Source organism: Mauremys reevesii, linkage group 2 (genome assembly GCF_016161935.1).
Source record: "Mauremys reevesii isolate NIE-2019 linkage group 2, ASM1616193v1, whole genome shotgun sequence".
NCBI lineage: Eukaryota > Metazoa > Chordata > Testudines > Geoemydidae > Mauremys > Mauremys reevesii.
The window spans coordinates 206,342,577-206,359,752 of NC_052624.1; the positions used below are offsets into that span (position 1 = coordinate 206,342,577).

Below are 17,176 nucleotides of genomic sequence, written 5' to 3' on the forward strand. Positions count from 1 at the left end.
ATGAGGACTATGAACGAAAGTGTGGTAATGTTAGTTTTTTGTTCCCGTCGCACAACTAACAAACGTAGGCAGAAATACATGTCTGGGGAGTTGAAAAATAATTGCAATAGTTGCAGATAGTATTCTTCCTTTCCATGACTTTCTCTTTCAATGTTACCTCATTAGTAGGAGGCTGAAAGAGCTACTTCATTTACCAATCTACCTATATTCTCTCTGTATTGTTCTCATATTGGTATCCTCTTCTCATCTCTCTTTGGAGATAAAACTAAATTAAATCTATTGGAGTGGATCATTCATGAAGTAGAACAAATATAGAAAGATTGCACCCAATCCTCAGATTCATTCAATCCTATCATAACCAGGGCTTTGGAGCAGAGCCCGGAGCTGAATCGCGGAGCAGGTTTTTGCCTGGAGCTGGGGCGGAGCCGGAGCACAGCTCTGTCATAAACAGATAGTAAGGGTTAAGGTCTCTTTTACCTGTAAAGGGTTAACAAGCTCAGTAACCTGAGGAACACCTGACCAGAGGACCAATCAGGGGACAAAATAATTTCAAATCTCTGTGGAGGGAAGTCTTTGTCTGTGTCCTTTGTTTGGATTGCCATTCTCTCTTTGGATTTAAGAGAGGCCAGATATATTCTTCAAGTTCTCCAAGGTTTCCTGAAGTATTTTCTTCTATTCAGTATAGTGAGTATTAGAAGGCGGTTTAGTCTTGTAATTGATTTCTACATTTGCAATTGTGTGTTTGCTGAAGAAATATCTTTATTTCTGTTTGCTGTTACTTTGATTATTCTGAGAAAGGGGGGGTGGGGAGGAAGAGCCTCTCCAGGTTTATAAGTTAGACCCTGTATTTTTGCATCCTGGTAATACAGAGATAGTGTACTTTTTTTCTTTCTTTAATAAAATCTTTTCTTTTTAGAACTTGATTGATTTCTTCCCTTGTTTGGATTTTCAGGGGAAGGGGAGGGGGAAAAGTGAATCCCTCTTTGTTTGATTCAAGGAGTTTGAATCAAGGTATCTCTCCCAAGGACAAGAAGAGGGGGAAGAAGGTGGGGGGGATGGATTATTTCCCTTTATGTTAAGATCCAAGGAAGTTGGGATCTCTGTTCCCCAGGGAAAGTTTGGGGGAACAGAGAGTGTACTAGACACTGGAATTTCTAGTTGGTGGCAGCTTTATCAGATCTAAACTGGGATTTAGTTTAGAGGAGTCAATGCAGGTCCCCATCTTGTGAACGCTAAAGTTCAAAGTGGGGAATAAACCTATGACAAGCTCCAAAGCCCTGATCATGACATGATAATTGATTAGATAGCAAGCCTGATTAGAGGTCATTAGAGATATATTCTAATGCAAATATTGTGGCATTGTCCAGTGGATTAGGGCATTGAGTCTCCTGAGTCCCAATCTAAATTCTATTCCTGTCAGAGACCTGCTGTGCAACCTGTAGTAAATCATTCTACCTGTCTGTGACTCTGTTTCCCCTCTTACCACTTTGTCTTCTTGTTCCTTTAAATTGTAAACAAATTGTCACGGACTATCCCTTACTAGGTTTTGTACAGTGTTTAGCCCTGATCTCTAGGCACTACTACAACAAATCTAATAAATAATAGTACCTAGTAGTGGACACTACCAAATATTATTATTATCCAGTTACTAAACCATATGCTTTCGCTACTCAGGAAAGAAACCAAACTAAAAGTTTTAGTACCAAGGCTTGGGATAGATTATTAGATCCATCTTGATTTTGTTTCTATCACCTGTAGAGTGGGCAAACCCCAGAAATCCCAAACTCAGGCAGAAAACAGAATACTTGAGTACTGTCAATTTGCTGAAAATATCTTATCTTGAAAATTAGCATCTCAGGTTTGCATTTTCTCAAACTAAGAAATTTTGAAGGTGTCTAGGGGAATAACTATGTAGTAATAATACCAGCAACAATTTAAAAATAGATTAAGTAATTCTTATAAAGACATTCTGACAAAGTCAAGATTAATATAGTTCTAGTTTAACTATAGTAATTATATATGCACCTGTGAATAAAGCCCATTGAGTGAATTGCATCCAACGCAAGAACAACTTCTGCAGTATAAAATCTTGCCCATTTCTCAGGAACATCATAGTTGCTCATTAAATTCACAAGGTCCCCACCAGGCATATATTCCATCACCATGTAAAGGTAACGATCATCTTGGAATGCATAAAATAACTATAAAACAAACAAAAATAAGTAACTAAATAGTCAGTATATCTTAAAATAAAAGCTTGAAAATTTTGCATATTGTATTAATCCAATGGATTTCACTGCAAATGTTTTAACACTTAAAGATTTGTAGAATTACTAGAACCATTCTAGCAGCTTTTTTCAACCAGAATTCCCCTTATGAAGAGGGGGCACCATTTCTGTTGTCTTCTGCCTCTTTATGCTGCCAAAGAGTAGTTTAAAGGAGTGACAGAGACTCTGGCTCAGTGAATACTAAGATCACCCTCAGACTATATACACCTATGTAACTGGGCAACAAGCTTCCACCAATTAAATGAGACAGCTGATTAGTTTACAAATACACCGCTACCTCAATATAACACGACCCAATAACAACACAAATTCGGATAGAACGCGGTAAAGCAGTGCTCGGGGGCAGGGGGGTTTCCGCACTCCGGTGGATCAAAGCAAGTTCGATATAATGAGGTTTCACTTATAACGCAGTAAGATTTTTTGGCTCCCGAGGACAGCGTTATATTGAGGTAGAGGTGTACATAAAAAAGGTAATACTTTATCTGCCTGCATTTTTTCTGAAGTGCCTGTATATTTTCTTTAGATAGCTGTTTTATTTAGGATCTTATTAAAATAAAGTATTGTACAGAACTGCAAACTGGTCATAGTCTAACAAATGCATCAAGTAATCCAGGAGAGTGTATTTGCCTATCAAAAAATGCACAAGTTATGAATGAAAACTGTTCAATTTTTCAGAATTTTCTGCAGTGTTCTTATAGCCCTAGTTACTGTATTTGATTTACTATTGCAAATTTATCATTCTTCTATCGAATGATAGTCTGAAAAGTGAGTTACAATTTTTTTTTTTTAAAGTAAAAATTCACCTTTATCTGTTGGTATAGGTCTGCTCAAAATAAACAGTACCAGTGAATTAATGGCTCTTGAATTTACACATTATTTGGAAACAATGCAAACATCTTTCCAGATAATCATTGTCTAGAAAAATACTAACATGATTTTTCCCAAGTCAGTGTAAATAAGGCTTACATGAGTTTGGTCCTGAAAGTTAGGTCATTTAAACCACAACCCAGCAAAGATGTAGGCTCCATTCTTAAAATTACAACTAGTACCACTGAGCAAGTTAGCATACGTGTAAGTCTTTGCAAGACCCAGTCCTTCTATTTCAAAATAGAAAGTGAGGCTTGGGGGAAAAAAGTTCATACTTTAAATTATATAGGCTAAACTACATTTATCACCACAAATCTACGATACCACATTGCCCAATTATGGTTTCTCTCATCTCATTTCAAAGTTTGCATTTAACCTCATTTACCAAAGACACAGAAAATATAGACATATATTTGTCCAACTACTTGTTTTTTAAAAGATATGTTTTACATGAATAATTGTCACATACACTGGGGTGACACAAAGAATTCTTGTCAAGCAGACAACAATTTTAACAAAAATTATTTTACCCATTTATCAATTCAGAACATAACGACTTAATTTAATATAATTTTTAAAAGAATTACAGCAACTACAATTTTGGTTTTTCGCAGCTTTCAAATTTTCAATGGCTTTTCCTAACAAAACATTTCAACTTATCTGAAAAAGATAGTTTTGTAAGTTGCTTAGGAAACAAAGCTAGAAATGAACATTTATATAATTCTTCAGTTACAATGTGATTTATCCAGTGATATAACAAACCACCCTGCTATAAATCAAAAATATGAACAGTGGTATCACTATACCTGAACAACCCAGGGGCTATTAGCAAAAGCCATAATGTCCCTTTCTTCCCAAAAGAATGCAGAATCTGATCTTTTTATCATCTCAAACTTGCTCAGCAGTTTCATAGCGTACACCTTCCTTGAAGATTTATGCCTTACCTTTGAAGATAAAATTAAGATATAGAAAAATAGATTAACTTTCCATATGGACAATCTATTAAAATATTTAATTCAGTATTTTTTCTGCTTTGAGCATTTTACCTTAGTTCACCAATTTTATCTAATTCTTCACGGTTCTTTGGTAAAAATAATTATTCTATTGATCTACATGGTATAAAATTGCATTTTCTAACTACAACACAACTACCAGAATAGAACATTTGCTAGGAATATTAAAAACTAAAGTCCATGTACACAGTAATTGCTCTGTAATTTGCATTTATTTATTTTTAATAAAAGTGTAAATATTTTTGTTAACTAACATAAAAAGAAAAATAAATATTTTGAAGAGCACATTTGTCTTATTTTACATTTCTTCCAGCAGCAACCCACCTCAGTAATTCAATATGAGCAGGCCTGGTTGTTAACTCACCACCCACAAAAAATGCTATATGTGGAAAATCTGTGTTCAGGTTTTGAAGGCAGCTCCTCGGGTGATGTAATTTGTTAGAGCCTACTGACATCAATGGACCTATGACATTTACACCAGCTGAAGAGCTGTCTCACAAATTTCTAGAGTTGCAGTGGCCAGGACTAGTATATAGAGAGGGTACTCAGCCTCTAGGTAGGGAAAATGCACATTCAGCTCAGATGTTGTGCATGTGAGTATTAAAAGTTAGGATCCTAGAAAACGTTCTTTCCAAGAATAAAATTCTCACTAGGTTTATGGTCCCTATATTATAAGATTATCTTAATTTTAAAAAATATCTTATTAAAAATAAAAAGGTAAGTAGCACTGAGTATCATAATGCAAAATCCAACTCTATTTACACACGGAAATATAACCTACCAACTGAACTTCCCCAAATGCACCTCTGCCAATCACCTTCACAACTTCATAATCTTCAGCTTTCATGCGCAAATCTCTGATTTTATTAATTGTGTCTTTATCTGTATAAAGAGAAAAAATAAAGCATTAAAACAGTACAGAAATTCATTAATAAAGTCTTCACTGTCTTTCTATACAGGTTATTACAGTGCTACACATTATACACCTGGGGGAATACTGCAAGCATAGAATTAATGTCCCCTGCAGATTATTCCCCTCCCAACCCCTGCAGAATAATTGATTCTGATGGGGAGGAGAAGGGAAGCCACAAGAGAGGTCACCGTTTCTGTACTGTAGTTCAAATGAATTATTACACAAAGTTCTATATTCATATTCCTAGTAAGGAATCCATTTTTAAAAATATATTTCCTCAATCTTTTCTGTTGTCTGTATTGTTACTGACAAATATTCTGAAATAAATTACCAAAATAATTGAAACTGGCGTGATTATATTGTGTTATTTTGACAAAACATGCAGAATTTTACAGAATTTAAAAAGACTGTGCACAGAATTCACCCAGGAGTAACATTGAAAACATTAGAAAGGAACTTTCATATTAAGAAAATTTTTCAAGTGTACTGGATTTAACAGAAAAATCAATTTACATTTCATTTACTGATAACTGTTCTTATGATATTTGATGCTTATTAAAAAATACGTTTAAGACAAAGTCTTGCTCATCTTATGGAAATCTATTCTGAATCCATGACCTCACTTTCATTACCATGGTAACAGAAAAATGTCACAGTACAACAACTTCATTGTACGATCAAGCTAAAAAGGAAACAGTTTAAATGGCGAAAGCTCACATTCAAAACAAATATCTGAAAAAGCTACTGGAATGGAGAAATTCTGCATCTAAGGTGACCTGCATGTATACAGAACAATATAAAAAGACCATCATTAAAAGGGCATGTATGTAAAAGATTTGAGAAAAGAGTTGAGAAACTACCACACCACAGGTATAAAACACACTTAAACAAGCTCCTTAGAAAACAAACTGCTGGTACTTTTATTACTTTTCTGTAGTTGAAAAAGTGGATTTTAATTTAAAACATGTAGTGAGAATCATTGTAATTATTTATATAAACCTGTCATTCTTTAAACTACAAAAATTTACAAACTCCCAGTGGGCAGATATTCTAATTCCAAATTTGGTCATGGATTAAAAACAGGCTATTTTAATCCATATGGGTCAGCACTGGCATGAGACTACATGGAAAAGCTTCACGTTTTGGTACAAGCAGAGAACAGCTTTTAAACAGCTCCATTTTTAACATTCACAGCAATAATCCTGTTTTATTTCCAAAATAGAATTTTAGACCAAAAAGGAAAGTTTTGAAAGAATTGTGAAGGGAGGAACTCATATTGCGGTAATCAAGATTATTTTTAAATTATTTGGCATGCTACTAAAAATTACTTGGTTGTCCTATATACAGAGCACATTTAAAAACAAAAGATGCATGCAGAAATTAATTTTCATATTAAAAAGGACCAATTTAAAATAAAGCAGCAGGAATGCAGCTGAATTCCAGTAACAAGGAGTTTTCATAAAACTCCATACCTTGGTCTGAATATTCTTTTCCCTTGCTTTCTAATGTAAACCCCTGGTTTACAGAGCAGTATATACCATGCACAGATTTTAATAAACTATGCTACAGAAATAAAGAGTTACAAGTGTGATTCAGAGTCTGTAAAATGGTTAGAATCTTTAGTAAACTGCATAAGATCTAATTTAAGTTCTTTGACTATTCAAGCAAGGTTGACTTGGTCTAAGGCTAGAGGATCAGTAGGACTGGATGGGGTTGAAATATAACAAATCACCATGGCAAAGTTTTTCTGTTTGTCAATAATTGGTTGCCTAACAATCCCATTGCAAGAAGACTGTCAACACTGCAGGAAAAGTCTTCACACTAATGCAGATAAAAGCAAGACATGACGTGAAAGTTTGCCTCAAATGGCTTCAGACATAAACTTAGCCTATGACCAGATTAATGTCACTCGTTTTTGAAGGCTCAAAGGACAGAAAGGTTAAAAAATGTGAAAAACTTTTATTCTGTCATCAAACAGATGTTTAATACTATACACTCAGCTATTGTTTTTCAAAGGGTACATATTTCAGTCACTTTAATTAACATAAGGCTAAAACTGGCATTTGAATAACACTAGATGCAATTTTTTCTTTAAGTTACTATAATAGATACTTGTTTTGTTTTTAAAGAAGATGTAAATCAAAATAAAATTTGGGGTGGTTTGTGACTGTTGACTTTTTTTTTTTAAACTAAAGACCACCGACTCGTTTTGAAAGGCAAAAATTTTGAAATAATTTATTCTATAGTGTATTGAAGTACCACTTGGTATCTTAACAGAGTAAATGAAAATGCATTGTTTACAGCAATTTAGGTCCAAATATTATAAAATGGCTAGTTGGGCTGTGTGGACATTTGCAAATTGCAACTTAAATGTCTGAAAGACAGCCACTATATGTGCATTAATTTCTTAAACAACTCTCTTAGACAATATGTTACAGTAACATCATAAGTCATATAGAATCTGCTGCTTGTAATAGGAAAACGTATCTTATGGAAAATTTCCTCTTTTTGATTTACAAGGTCCACAGACCAATTAATCAATCAGCTCTTAGCCTGTATGCAGCTACAAAAGCTGAAGCAGACTTGTCTGTCACTGATAGGAGAGAGCATGGCCAGCTACACCTAAAAGCCTGCCAGTTGAGACAGCTTCCATAGGAATGGATATCTCCCTTATTGTCTGAAATTTGATAATGAGCTTATATGCACTGAACGATAAACTCTGAATTCCTACTGCAGACTAAGTTTGTGAACCATTTTGAAGGAACTAAACATGGATTTGTAGATCCTCTCTGGACAATCTTCAGAAACCACTTGCTGGAAGCAATTCAAGGCCAACAATCTACAAACTGAAGGAGATGATCTCCATTGCAATGGTCTATTCCATTTTGATGTGGCAGTGAGATAGGAGTTGTTCAGGAGGACCTGAAGCACCACTAGAAGGTGGATGGGTCAAACCTGGACTTGCCTTCTCTGGATCTAACCACTTTCCCCAGGAGTAACAGAAATTATTTTGTCTGCCAAACCTGCTGGTCTGGAAGCCTGAAAAGGATTGCTTGGGTTTGGAATAAGATTTACATTCCCTCCTGTGGGGCTTGTCAGGGGACAGAGTCGACTTTTCATTGACTGAGGAATCTGTCACCACTTTAGTATTATCAGAATATTAAAAGGAAAATGATTTGTAGAACTGATGGATAAAGTCACCAAAGCTTAGACATGTCTTCCAACTGCGCAATCACACATGTCAATGGGTAACCACATTGTAGCCCATCACTCTTGCTGAATACTGGTGGGCATCCAGAGAGTTTTCATAAATACAGCCTGATGCCAGGGAGATCTTTCCAGGAGAGAGAGAGAGAGAGAGAGAGAGAGAGAGAAACTGTGGCACTTCCTTTATATGAGATGATAGATTCAGACAGATCTTCTATCCGTGCCAATACTGTTCAGGCAAAGCATTTGGATGCAATGAAAGTTTTCAGTTATGCGAGAACTCAGAGCTTCTTCGGAGCTCTGTATCCATCCTTCTGTCTATGGGGTTCTTAAGATTTAACTCTCCATCTGTAAGTATTGCATTACACTTAACTAGGGATGCCAGTGCCACATCAACATTAAGAATGGAAATGAAATCTTATTTAAACTTGCACACATTTCTTAGTCATCTTGGGTTTTCCTAGGAACTCCCATTTCTTTCTGATCATGTCTATGGAGGCTGGGTTGAGAAAAATATATGGTTCAATTCTGAATCCTGAATGATAATACCTCTCAGTAGTATTACTGCTCTTCTGAACTGGCTCCTCCTTGTCTGTCTTTGACATTTCCTCAAAAGTTGGATGTAAACTGCCCTATTAAGTATGTACTTGAATTCTACCTGAAAGTTTTTCCTGCTTTTCTCCTCTTGTGACTCTAAAAGTTGTCCCTCCCCACAAGGAGGCAATAAGGAGCTCCTGCACCTGCACCATCTGGATTTGTGCTTCCTTCTCTTCAATATAGACAAAAGATTCCTGTGCCAGTAACTGGATTTAGCTTTCCTGAGCACTACAGCCTTTTTAGGGGTATTTTTCTTTTCCTGTGTGAGGCAGATGGCACATGTCCATGTTTCCACCTTATTCTAAGCATTCTCCATGCTGCAATCAGGGTGAGAGTAAGCATGGGAGATAAGCAGGGTGCTTCTGCAGTCGAGAGGAACAGGACTTTTAAATCCCCCTGTATGGGGTAGTACCAAGAACACAGATACAGCAGCAAGTTTTTTGGTTTTTTGTTTAATATAAATGTTTTTGCTCTGCTGCAAGAAGTCTTGTAAAGCTTGACATTATGGAAACACAATGAAAAACTGGTGGGCTTTTCAGTAGCTGATTATGCCCTCTGCTATCAGTGTCTGACAGGTCTGGGTCTGACTACGTAGCTGTACACAGGCTGAAAGCCCGTTGATTAATGTATCTGTGGATCTTGTATGTGGAAAAAATGGAAATATCTTAATGCATTCTAGCCTTAACAACAAAACAATATGAAGAGATCCAAATTAAAAACAAAAATTTATGCAGGAATAGCTGAAAAATTTATCACCCACCTACTAGCCAAGGTCAACAATAAAGAAGAGGAACACTAGAGGAATCTCAGGACAGTTTGCTCGTGTCACCATACCCACTAGAAGTGTATGCTGGACAGGTACTACTCTAAGCACTGTTTGGAGCTACATTTTTTATATCAGCTTTGCCTTCTAGGTGTGCAGTAAACTTGGATAATCACATAGACCTAATAGAAACTGATGGGAAGTATCACTGTGAAGAGGAATTAACACCACTTTTCTCCTCCTCCAATGGTATGTCTCCTTCTCTCCCCTTCCCCAATCATGGGAAAGAAAGGAATACACATCACCTCTCTCACTTTTCTGGGGCTTGTTCTTCAGTGTCTGGGTGCTCCAGGATCTGTTAGATACATGTGTATCAGGCAGAAGAAGTTAATGATAAGTACTTTATTCACTGGTTCCACTTCCCAGTTTGGCTGGAGCATACCAAACACAGTAAGGAGTGGAATGCCCAATCTATGGGTTGGAGTGCCCTCACCAAATTGTTAATTTGAACCTCCTTTGGCAAATACATTGCTGTGATCTTTTCTCATTTTATCTTATGGTATAATTATTCTGTTTGTTCAAAATACAGAAGAATTGGAGTTGAAATTTTAAAAGTGACAAAAGCAAGAAAATGTAGTTAAAAGACACTAAGTTATTATAATTGACGATTTAAAAAAAAAATTTTGCACTTCTTTCAACTTGGACTGTGAAAGCAAAGTGGCACGTTCAGTTCTGTTTATAGTCAGCTTCACTTTAGCGTTTTAGAACAATGCTACAACCTTTAGATTGCCAACACTGCAAGGGAGTATTTCTTGTTTTATTTTTAAACTGCTTTCCATTGGAACTAAAAAAAAAATCATAGATTTGTTTCAATGTGTCTTAGGTTATGTAAAAGCTTTGAAAAAAAAACAAAACAAAAAAAAAAACCCAACCAAGCAACAATATGGACCAAATAAGACTTGACTGTGTCTCTTTATGGCAACCACTCACTCAGACTCACCCCACTGTGTTTTGGTACAGTATTTATGCACACAGAACACTGTCATCTTACCTATTATAAAACCCTATATTCTTTGCTTTTTGTTGTATACATCTCCACCTTGATACTATTTCAGGCTATATTTTTATGCTCATATGTGATATGTAATTTTTACTTACAGAAATAGGTTTTAATGAAGATGCAACTCTGTGAGTTTCATTTTCTTACCACTAATGCAAAATTGGGAGTTTTTCTGAGCCTAACAGTTTTTTTAATAATCAAAATTACATTAATTGTAATTGCTGCATTGAGTATTCTATTTACCTAGTTCCAGCTTCTCCTTTCTCCAATGAAGTTTCACCACACCTTCTTTGAAAACAACTGAGTACACAATATGTTCATGATAACAAGGTTATGCTAGCTTAGGTGTAACTTCAACTGTGGGAAGTTAAACAAAAAACTTGTTCTTAGGCATCTGAGCAATCAGCCCACAGCAAAAAAGGCCTTAACTAAAGTAGGCTCTACTCATTTCAGCTTTCATTATATACTATTTTAGGGCTAGTAATTTGTAACAGTAAGTTTATTTGAAAAGTCATGGTGTGATCATGGAAAAAAGGCACAAACTCAAATTTAAAGTAAAAATATTAAGTCATACATTGTATTATTTTAATCAAATTATCCCCTATTATGCAATAAACACAATTAAAAACTATTTAATAACATTATTTAACATTTAATTCATTACAAAACACTATCATAATGCCTGTCAGTTCAGTCCACAGTAACACCCAGACCAGTATCTGCAACCTCTGTCATCAAGTGACATGGTGGACTGATTTAAAATCAGAGCAATTAAAATCAGTGATTTTAATCATGATTTAAAATCAAGCAAGCAGGAAACCATGATTTAAATAAGCCATTTTAATCTTGTTTTGCATTTGTACTTTTTAGTTATTTTCCTAAAGGCTGATTCTCCATGGTTGGCAACCATTACAACATGTTAAATTTGCAACTGAATTTGGAACTTTTTGCTAACCAGGACACACTATACCTACACACATTGATTTAAGCAATTATATAGCTTAACATACCTTTGCAGTCATCATTTTTACTATTTTTATGATAGAAAATGGTAAATGAAACATTTCTTATTCACTAGAGGATGATTAATTTTTACTCATAACTTGTGTCAAGATCTATTTGGCCAGAAATTGGAATTACATTAAAATGCACAAAAATATTTAAATGTTTTCTTGAATTTTTTAATGTTAACCTTAAATGAGCTGGACGAAAGACAAAGTTTATTAAAACAAGTTTTCCATTTAAAACTGATTTATTCAATAAAAGTAGTAGTATTTATAGCTAGTGATTTAAACTGAGTTTTTCTAGTCAACATGTCCTTCAACATTTTAGAACTAATAGATCTCATCCTCTCATATCTAGTTTTTATTTGCAGATTGAAAGAGAAAAATGCAGCAATGCTTGTTTTCAACTCCATATCCGTTTCTTAACTTTGAATGAACTAGTCATTTAACTGAACCTGCTGAATAAACTGAAAAGAAGACAATATCCTCTGTGTTCCTGCAAAAAAAAAAAAAAACGCTACTGATGTCAAGTTAGTTTAGTACTACAGCAAACTCTGGTTCTAGGTGCTTAGCCACTGACTTCCAACAGTCTAATAGTGTGATTTGCTTTAAAACTTTGGCAGCAAACATACTGCTTATTTATTTAATTTAAATTATTTTAGTATGTTATAGTAAATTTTAGGCCTTAATACAGGTTGCCATAATTTCAAATTTCAAAAGGATTATTTTTAAAAAGAAAAATGTATTTACATTTTTAAAATCTGATTTTTTAAAAATCATTAATTTTTATCTACTTTGCCATGTAACACCATTAGCCCTCATTTATTGATTCTTAATCCCTCAAACTATTACACAGCCGAGGCGCAGGAGGTTGTTGACCTCCTGAACGAGGAGCTGCTCATGAGAAGAGTCCCTAAAGAGGGACGGGGAAGGGGGGTGAGAGGAGTGGTTGGCAGTAAACTATAGGGTACAGCCCAACAAAACTGTATCAAGCACCCAACGGTCCAAGGTGATATGGGACCAGACTGACCAGAAAGGGCGGAGGTGGTTAAGGAAGGGGAGGGATGGATCCATCAGATTGGCTCAGGCCCCATCCTTGGCAGCACCCTCAAAACAACTGCTTTTGACCTCCCTGGATTCGGGGAGGGTCACGTTATGCAGCCAGGCGGAAAGAGGACAGGTATCACTGCCTATGCCCCTTGTCTTTATCCTTCCTCCTGTTGAAGCCCGCTCTGGGAGTTCCCCAGGACCTAGACTGCTGCGGGGGAGGAGGCAAAGGACAGAAAGGCTTCCTGGACTGTTGCGGGGGATGAAGGCCAAGGGAGTAGAGGGTGGCTCAGGAGTCTTTAAGGCAGTGCAACCATGAGTCCGTAAGCTCAGAGAAGAGTCCAGTGCCATCAAAAGGGAAGTCCTGGATCGTGGCCTGCGTCTCTTGGGACAACCCAGAGGACTGCAGCCAAGAGCTGTGTCTCATGGCCACCACAGATTCGACCACCCAGGCCACCAAGTCAGCCCCCTGGCAACCAATGTGCCTTCATCCACCAGTGTGGCAAACTTCTGGGCATGGTCTTGTGGGAGGGCCTCTCTGAATTTATTCAGGGAGTCCCAGAGATTGAAATTAATCACCAGGTCTGCTGGGACGCTATAGAGACCCTGAATTGTAGGCTAGCTGTCGAATAAACTTTTCTGCCAAACAAATCAAGTCTTTTGGCCTCTTTGTTCTTTGGCATACTGCTAACTTGACCCTCTCTGTCCTTTTTCGTTCATGGAGGACACAACCAGTGGTGCTGCAGGGGGATGCATATAGAGATATTCAAATTCCTTCGCAGGGATGCAGTATTTATTTTCCACCTTCTTGGATGTCGGCGGAATAGAGGAGGGGGTTTGCCACAATGACTTGGCAATTTTAAGGACCCCCGGGTGTACAGGCAATGCGACCCGAGCCTGTACACCTGAAGAGGTCGTCAGCCTCCTCAGCCTGGAGGTTTAAGTTCTCAGCCACCCACTGAAGGAGGGTGTGGCGCTCCTGAAAGTCGTCTGGGGGACTGGCCTTGTCAGGGCACAATGACAAGGACTGTTCCACTTGCATAGGTGCGCATTCCCCCTCCTTGTCTGGGGAATGCTCCTTTGGTGCTGGTGTCCTGTGCACTGGTGCCGCGTACGTCTCAGTACCGTGCTCTGGCTGTGGTGCCGGTGGTACCATTACTGGCTTATCCAAGGCAGCCAGGGAGGGCTGAGAACGTGTGACTGGCATCACCAGCACTCTCTCATGGGTTCCAGTACTGCCACTGGGTAAGCCACTGTCCCTGCTGCGACGACACTGTGGTTGCTGCTGCGACTATCTCTTGCGTAGGAGGAGAATTCCCTTGCTGGGGTGCCAGGCTAAATTCTTGTTCTGATCTGGATCACTGCCCCTCCAGCAACCACGGTGGCAACCAGGGTTTGCCTGCTGAGGCAAATGCAAGTAGCGATGTCTACTAGAGGAGTGGTACCGGGGAGACCAGGACTGGTGCCATGATTCCGAGCAGCCCCCTCCAGGACGGTGACTGACTACTAGGAGACCACCTGGGGGAGAGTGACCGGGGCCTACGTGACCTGTGGCCAGAAGTTCGCCAATACTTGCAGTACGGGGAACGGTGTTGCGGCTCCGGAGTCCCGTGTCTAGTAGGTGGGGAGCGCATCGGGGACCTGGGTTGTCTAGTTGGAGAGCTAGGATACGGAGCTAGAGTCCAAGGTCACAGAGACAGGGATGTGCACCTGCAGTCCAGTGATCGGGGGTACTCCGCCCTCCTATGAGGCTGCATTCCGATAGGCTTCCCGTTCGATGCTGGTGTCGTAGCTGGGACAGTCACCTAGTGTGGCACCTACAGAGCCGGTCGGCTTTCCTCTTTGGCCGCCAGTACTGCTTCGGGTCCTGACAGCCCTGGGAGAGGCTGGAGACCTTCGCTCCTTCTTGGGGTTGGGAATGGATCCCTGGCCAGGCTCAGGGTCAACCTCAGTGCTATCCCCATGAAGCCTCACAGTGGGCGTATGGCCTAACAAAGGTCATTTGCTCACAGACCCCTTGTCCTTCGGTGCCAAGGTGCTCCTATTCTTCTGGCGCTTCTTCACCCGGTACTGTTCCCCCTTGCCAGTGCTGAAGCACTTTGCACTAAAGCCAAAGTACTCAGTGTAGGTTCTGCGGTGGAGGGCTCCGACATGGGGCAGAGCACAGCCTCCAGGAAGAGGGCCCTTAAGCGGATATCCCACTTCTTTTGTATACGGAGACAAAAGTTCTTACAAATTCAACACTTGTCCTTTCTTTGGTCTTCCCCAAACACTTCAGGCAGCTGTCGTGGGGGTCACTGATAGGCATCGGCCTGCTGCATGATGCACATGGCTTGAAGCTGGGTGAGTGTGGGATGCCCCGCTCAGGGGCGAAGTCCCAGCCAGGTCTCTGCATACCCTAACTTACTAACTACTATGTACAGAATAGGTAGAACAAAGGACTATGAATAACCGCTAACACTCTTGCTAAAGACAAGACAAGGCACTCCAATCAACCGTCACAGGCAGTAAGAAGGAACTGAGAGGACGTAGGGTCGGTGGCACCTAATATACCGACACATGAGCGCGGCACTCAAGGGGATGCCACAGCCGACCCTAGGGATACCACTAAGGCAAAAGTCTCCAACAACTGTGCACATGGGCATGCACACACCTAGAATGGAATAGACATGAGCAAGCACTTGAAGAACCACCATGACTCCTGTGAAAAAAACGGCTGCATTCATAATTATGAAAAATTTTATCTTTACTTTAAACGCCATTCTATTTAAAGGGTCAAGATGAGTTAAGAGTTTACAGTTCTGAAGTTCTTTTCGAAGTGAAGCAAATGCTAACATTAACCATAATGACGATGCAGTAATACACAGTGGTGCCCTTCAGCTGCAAAAGATAATACATAATTTTATGCTGATGATTTTTTCACTGCTCCCTTAAAGAACTAAAAAAATATTTCCTTGTTCATTTTGTTCTTTTGCACTAGACAAACTCTGGGGTTTTTAATGAAGCTTAAACCACATAGCTAAATTTCATGTGCACCAAAAATAATTTAAATCAGCAAAAAAAGAAAAGCAAAATTCTGCACCGCTAGCACTAAGCATACCAAAAAAAGAAGAAATACATCAACTACAGGGTTTAGGCTTCTCATGTAGTTTAAGGCAAGAAACCTTATACAACAATAACCAGCTAAATATATCATGTACCAATAGTTTGCTAATCTACACTCTTTGTGGCTAACTGAAATCATATTGTCTGTGATGGTTTTAGTAATGTTGTGCTGTGATAGTTGTTTATGATTTACTATTTTAGGAAAGATACAAAATATTAAGAATGTGATGACTGTAAATTTGATTTTGAATAAAGAGTTTTATTTATCACACAAGTGATCTTTTCTTAACTCAGTACAGCTTCAGAGCACTGTACAAATCTTATGTAAATAGTTAATGTTATCATTACTTAAAATTCTAAGTGCTAGACCAGAGTACAGTCCCTCACTTCTGGGAATCTAGTATGCTGGATGTGGGAAGAAGCGGGGAGCAAAAGGATTGTTTAAATAGTTAGTAGTACCCCTGCTAGCTGCAAAGTGTCAAGGATGGCTCCCCACTTCTGCCAGAAGGATTGCCCTGGCACAGGTTTTGATAGGGAAAGTGAATCTTCAGGACTGAGAAGAATATAAAAAAAAAAGTAAAATGTAGGTCTACATTTTTGAATGTGACTAATGAGTCTGGAGTGCCCAACTTGAAACACCTTGAAGGGGCTTGATTTTCAGGGCTGGGTGTTCAGTCATTTCTGAAAGTCAGGCTCCTTTAAAATTTCAAGATTGGCCCCCCAAAACTGAAGCACTAAAAATCACTTGTAACTTTTGAAAATCTAGATCCTAGTTATTAATCACTATTTATATTTAGTTATAACTTGTTATTTAATATTATAATAAAAAAATTAAAAATACTTACATCTGTTTAAAAAGTTGTCTATATTTTTGTTTTTTCTTAAGGCAGGAAAATCCAAATCATACACCAAAGCATCTAATCCATCCTGAACAAAGAGAAGCACAAACAAAATTATATATCCTTTTGAACTATAATTAAATTATGTTAATAACAGAAACAAGAAACAATTGCCCTTGCCAAATTTCCACATTAATGAAGATTATGCAATTAGCAAATTTAAATATATGTAAAGGCAATATACTGTTATTTAGCTTTTATTCCACTTCTTTCACCAGAAAGCCTGTCTACAACACAGTCTCCATGCATCCCATAAAGGGGGGGGAAAAAAAAGATGGACAAACATAATTAACTCACATGTTTTAAAAGAAAAACATGCCATTTCTTAAGTACTCTTCTTGTACTTTATTACTGTGTTTCATTCTAGAAAGTGAAGAAAATATAATTTTGACGTGGACTAATGCGCACTGCTG

General features: G+C 38.1%; 1 protein-coding gene across 4 annotated transcripts in view; it reads right to left on the minus strand.

Annotated features, from left to right (window-relative positions):
* The window catches only part of ROCK1 (Rho associated coiled-coil containing protein kinase 1), a 264,492-nt gene that overhangs the window by 106,865 nt on the left and 140,451 nt on the right, over positions 1-17,176 (minus strand). For all 4 annotated transcript variants that reach the window (XM_039522157.1, XM_039522158.1, XM_039522155.1 and 1 more), the window contains 4 exons: positions 16,710-16,791; positions 4,950-5,050; positions 3,962-4,099; positions 2,026-2,201 (listed from right to left, as the gene is read on the minus strand). In XM_039522157.1, the coding sequence (XP_039378091.1) occupies positions 2,026-2,201; positions 3,962-4,099; positions 4,950-5,015 (380 nt within the window). In that variant the 5' untranslated portion in view covers positions 5,016-5,050; positions 16,710-16,791. The remainder of the gene's footprint in view (positions 1-2,025; positions 2,202-3,961; positions 4,100-4,949; positions 5,051-16,709; positions 16,792-17,176) is intronic.